This window comes from Lactuca serriola, chromosome 5 (genome assembly GCF_051521515.1).
Source record: "Lactuca serriola cultivar US96UC23 chromosome 5, Lser_US96UC23_V15, whole genome shotgun sequence".
Classification (NCBI taxonomy): Eukaryota; Viridiplantae; Streptophyta; class Magnoliopsida; order Asterales; family Asteraceae; genus Lactuca; species Lactuca serriola.
Genome location: NC_136412.1, coordinates 344,475,967 through 344,481,093, shown reverse-complemented (window position 1 = coordinate 344,481,093; position 5,127 = coordinate 344,475,967). Strand labels below are relative to the sequence as shown.

Genomic DNA, 5,127 nt, shown 5'->3' with positions numbered 1-5,127 from the left:
ACATTTGAAGCTTTCTATCTTCTCTCGTTTAAGCTTTTTAATTATATAATTTTATATACATTCGCCTAATTGACACATAAATATATCAAAAATATTACACCTATAATTGATTATCTTGAAAACACTTCCTTTACTATCAAGTGTTTGTGGGACAGGGGACGGCAGATGTTGGCAAGATGAGGACATAATGGTGTTGTTTGGTTTAATGTCAAAAGATGTGGTTCCATAAGAAATTAACAAGAGCTCCATGCTTAAATTAATACACAAACTTAATACTATATTACTTTTGAAAAATTATATGCATAAAGGTAATCTAACTTTTTCTTATCATGTTATCTTTATTTGATAAAATATGTTAGAAACTTTAAGTTTAACATTCAGATTCTTAAGAAGATGACATGATCCACACAAGAACTTACTTTGATTGTTTTTAAGTTTACACTTTTAATGAAATAAAAAGAACACTATATAACAATATCTTTTTTTTTTTTCTTTTATATATTACATTGCTTATTAGGCACATAACATTGACAACTTTTATATATTTTTAATAAAAAGTTGTATAAATTTAAAACCAACCTTGTTGTTTTTACTGTTTAAACTTTTAAAGTAACATATAAAATCATTTTCTTCTAGAAAAACAAAAAAATCTCATTACTTTCTCATTTAATGTCACGAACTTTCAGTTTCTTTTTTTTCTTTTTTTTGGTCGACAACTTCTACCAAAGAAGGTCATCGCCACATCACCGTCAAATTTATAGGCAATGGCACGTCACCGATTACTCAAAACTAGAAATTCAGAGTTTTAAATCTTTAAATATATTTTTAAAGTTCATTAATTAAAACTAAAAAGCCCGCATGAGTAGGTCAATTTTTTCAAGGTAATATGTATGGAATTCGAAGAAAATAAAAGACATGAAATAGATTTTTTCTATTAGCATATCTTATATCGATGTCACACAAAAACTTTTCAGAGGCCATCCATTCTAATACTATTTCGCTTAAAAAACTCGGCAGTTAAACGTATTTGTGCAAAAGTAGTTATAAGATGGATGACCTCCTGAAAATCCTCGTGTCACACCGATATGAGATACACTGATATTTTCCGTAGCTGTAAATTTAAACCTCACCATCGGTCCGGCTAAGGCCTACATGTTAGCATAAATCACAAAGCATTAGCTATAATTTGGCCATTTGGGTCAAACGACAGTGAAGAATTAGCAATATATCTTGTGATACTCATTTGTGGATCAAAATTTTAAGGTTTCTAGTAGAAAAGAAAGGCTAAGTGTTCATAATAAGCTCACTTCTACATTTTAATTTTGTTGCAAAAAGCCTAAAAGCCAAGGTTATAGTGTTTATATTTTAGCCTCCCATCTCCCAGTAAATTCAAGTTAAATGCTGTGAATAAACTATGATGAGATTATTTTAATATATCTATTAGTGGGTGTATTTCGTAGACTTTGTAGTTACATACTTTATTTATATTTTTTTAATATTTTATTTTCTTTGTAACAAATATACATACCTAGTCTAAAATCTAATTTTAAGTCCCACTAGGGTTCTAAGTCGAGGTTACCGGCGACCCCTTTCTTGCAGCCCAAGCCATCAGAATACACCACTGACCACCCTTGGTGAACCCAAGAGCCGCGGCCCAGTACAGGGCTCCACCCATGTTTTCTCTCTCCTACACGTGCTCATCTCAATCCTTCTACAAACAACACGTGCTTCTCCATCGATTCTCCACATCACCTTACAATCCTTCGTGATCCACTCCTGATACATAAGATTTTCTCATCTTATTTAATATATAAAAAAAGGACTTTGAACTTTCAACGTTCTGTACATCCTCGAACTTTAAATTGAAATTATAATAATCAGTTTTATAACAAAAAGATCTTATTTTGATCTTGTTTTATCTTATTTTTTACTTAAAATTGTTTATAAGGCTATGCCGAATGGCTCGATTTTTGCTTACGCAGCACTTGGGACATGGCGCCATCACTGCAACATGGCAAGTTCAACAAGCCCTCTTCGCAGTAGTCTGCCTAGCTCTTGCCTCTTTGATCTTTTTGACCAGCCAATCAAAAACACTAATTTTTTAGTATTATTATTATTATTTATAAACACTACAAACCACACCCTCTAAAAGGCATGAAAATTAAATGGTGTGACAAATCATACGCGACCTATATGTGACAGTCCTTTTAGTGTGGTAAGTCAGTAAGTGTGGTATCATTTTCTCTGACCTAATAGTATTGCAAATCATTGATTTGGGATGTAGATAGAAACATCTGCATTGTGTTACAATTATGATTTTTTAGTTTGACTATAGTTTGACGTTCTCTAAAAAGAAATTTCGTTTTAAGTTTTAGTAAAAAAAACCATTCTCAGAATGCTAACACAATTTTTTTACCATGAACGAAATTTGTTAACCCCAAAAATAAGAATAGTTTTTTTTTACTAAAATTAAAACGAAACCGAAATTTTTTGTTTTTAAATTTGGTTATACAAAATTATCGGTTTTTTGTTTTCGGTTTCTTGTTTTTCTTTAAAGTTTTAAAATTGTTATGTTTTTGCACTTATATACATCGCTAGTAAACTCACATCATAATGATTAAATTTCAATATACATCACGGATATCTTTGCAAAGCTAGTAGGTTGAACGGTATCATATAATTTTACCGATGGTAATCCCAGGCGGACAAGATTACTGGCGGTAACACCACACCGTTCAGTCTTATATAATACACGTTCGTATAAAAGTTATTGGTGGACAACAAGGTTTGCAAAAAAAACCAAAAAGATATCAAAAACAAATATGAAAAAACATAAACAATATCGAAACGGAAAAAATGGAAAACCAATTATTTCGGTTTTGTTTACTTTCTTATATATAAATCCGGGACAAAAAAACAAACCAAAACATTTATTTGAAAAATCAATTTTAAAACCGGAAAAAAATGATCCTAAATACCAAAATTAAAAATTTCAAGTGAAAAAAACCAATATTTTTTTAAGAAAAAAAATATTTTTCTTAAAAAATGATGTTATTTTGAATTTTTTTGATATAAAATGGTTTTTCTGAAAAAATAAAAAAAAATATGAATGGTTTTTCTGAAAAAAATCATAATAAAACAGTGGTTTTTTAGATAAAAGATTGAAGACTCTGTAGTTTTTGTGATATTTCCCTATATAAAAAATATTAGTTTTGTTTTAAAATGTAATACATTAAGAATTAATGAAAATGAATTATTCGATACCGCTGGAATAAACTCTTGAGTCGTTGGATATACCCCATTGCCAATTGAAGCCAGAGTTACTGCCTCAGAAAATTAGTACAGTACAACAATCTAATGCAATACAAATTGAGTTCATTCAAGACTTTTTTTGGACACTTTAAAAAAGCAACTATCAAAGATAATGTTGATTTAATACTCAGTAATCTGATACATTTGTTTTTTTATTTTTTATTTAATTGAAAATTGAAATCGTTTTTGGGAATCGAATATTCTCGAGTAAAATTCCTTGTATATTTTCATCTATAAATTTAGAGTAAAATCCTCTTTGTTTTTTGTGGGACAGATTAAAGAGCGAGACATACAGTACAAATTTCTTCTGAAAATGGCGTTTTTCTCGAGAACGAAACGAGTGACTGACCCGCTAGATGACCGGGTCAAGGACAGGATCGTCGGCCGTGATAGGGTGGAACCGGTGTATGTAAGCAGCGGTAGCGAACACAGTGCCGGCAGTGGTGGTTACCATGACGATTCATCTCCGTCTCCTTGTCTGTCTAATCTGCTTCCTTGCTTCTTGCATCGAGAAGAAGAAGAAGAAGGTGGTAGTGGATGCTGTAATGATAAAGCCGATGATGAAGGTTGTCAGTTGAACGACAAGGAAGTTGATTCCGATTCCGATTCCGATTGTGAATCTGATCGTACGGATAAAATTATTGAAATCATGCGTTCAATGTGGAGGAATCAAAATGTTGATAGGTTTAGAGTTGTGTTGATGGCTCATGTTATGAAAGGTATGGAGATTTTTCAAGCTCTGAGACCTAATCAACAAATTCTCCATAGAAACATGATGTTGTTTCTTCAAAATATTGGCTACAATGCGGCGATTTGTAAGACGAAGTGGGAGAGCTGCGGCGGACTTACTGCCGGTAATTACGAGTTCATCGACGTAGTCAGATCCGATTCAGGCGCTCGCTACTACATCGATCTCAATTTCGCCGGAGAGTTCGAGATCGCTAGAGAGACAAACCAGTTCCGCCGCCTCTCACACCACCTCCCGACGGTTTTCGTTGGTAAAAGTGAAGATCTAAAACAGATCGTCAAGTTGATGAGCGACGCCGCGAAGCGTTCGTTGAAAACCAGAGGATTATTCCTCCCTCCATGGAGGAAAAACCGATTCATGCAGAACAAGTGGTTCGGCCCCTACCGTCGTACGATCAACTACACTCCGATGAACATCTCGTCGGCATCTGCGGTACCGACGATATCGACGGCTTCTCCCGTCAAATGCCGGTCGATCGGATTTAACGCCGTTAGTAACGCTTCGTTAGTGCCCGCGGCAACCCGTACAAGATAAACTAAAATATTTCCTTAACTACGTAAATAACTTTTTGGTTTTGATAAAAGAGAGTCAATATTTTTGTATTTGAATCTGCACGTTTTTCAGGCAACTGCTAACGTTGACACGTGTCGTGTATATGATTTCTACCAGTCGTAACAAGCACATCAATGGCGTAGATGTACTAGGAAATTAGAAAGACATATACAATATTATATTATTATATTATTAATTTTGAGAACTATGTATTATATATTATATGGTTAATTTATAAAAATATTTAAATAGAAATATCAAAATATTTAAGAATTTTCATTTTATAAGAAGTTAAAAAAATAATGATTTATTATAATAAAAATGTTTTTTATTTTTTAAATTTAAACAGATAATTTAAATAAAGAAAAGAAACTAATTAATTTTAATTTTGTGAATTTTGAAATTAAAAGATAAATTTAATAGTAAAATTAATATTTATTTATTACTACATTTATTGCAATTATTACATTAAAATATTATATGAAATTTAATAAAATATAAAAACTTATAAAATG

At 31.8% G+C, this 5,127-nt stretch overlaps 1 protein-coding gene across 1 annotated transcript; it reads left to right on the top strand.

Moving 5' to 3' along the window:
• Nucleotides 1-3,540: 3,540 nt before the first annotated feature.
• Nucleotides 3,541-4,817, top strand: LOC145055447 (uncharacterized). The gene has a single exon (XM_079003773.1). It carries the CDS (start codon nt 3,626-3,628, stop codon nt 4,592-4,594), a length of 969 nt encoding a protein of 322 aa, XP_078859899.1. The 5' UTR covers nt 3,541-3,625; the 3' UTR covers nt 4,595-4,817.
• Nucleotides 4,818-5,127: the final 310 nt, after the last annotated feature.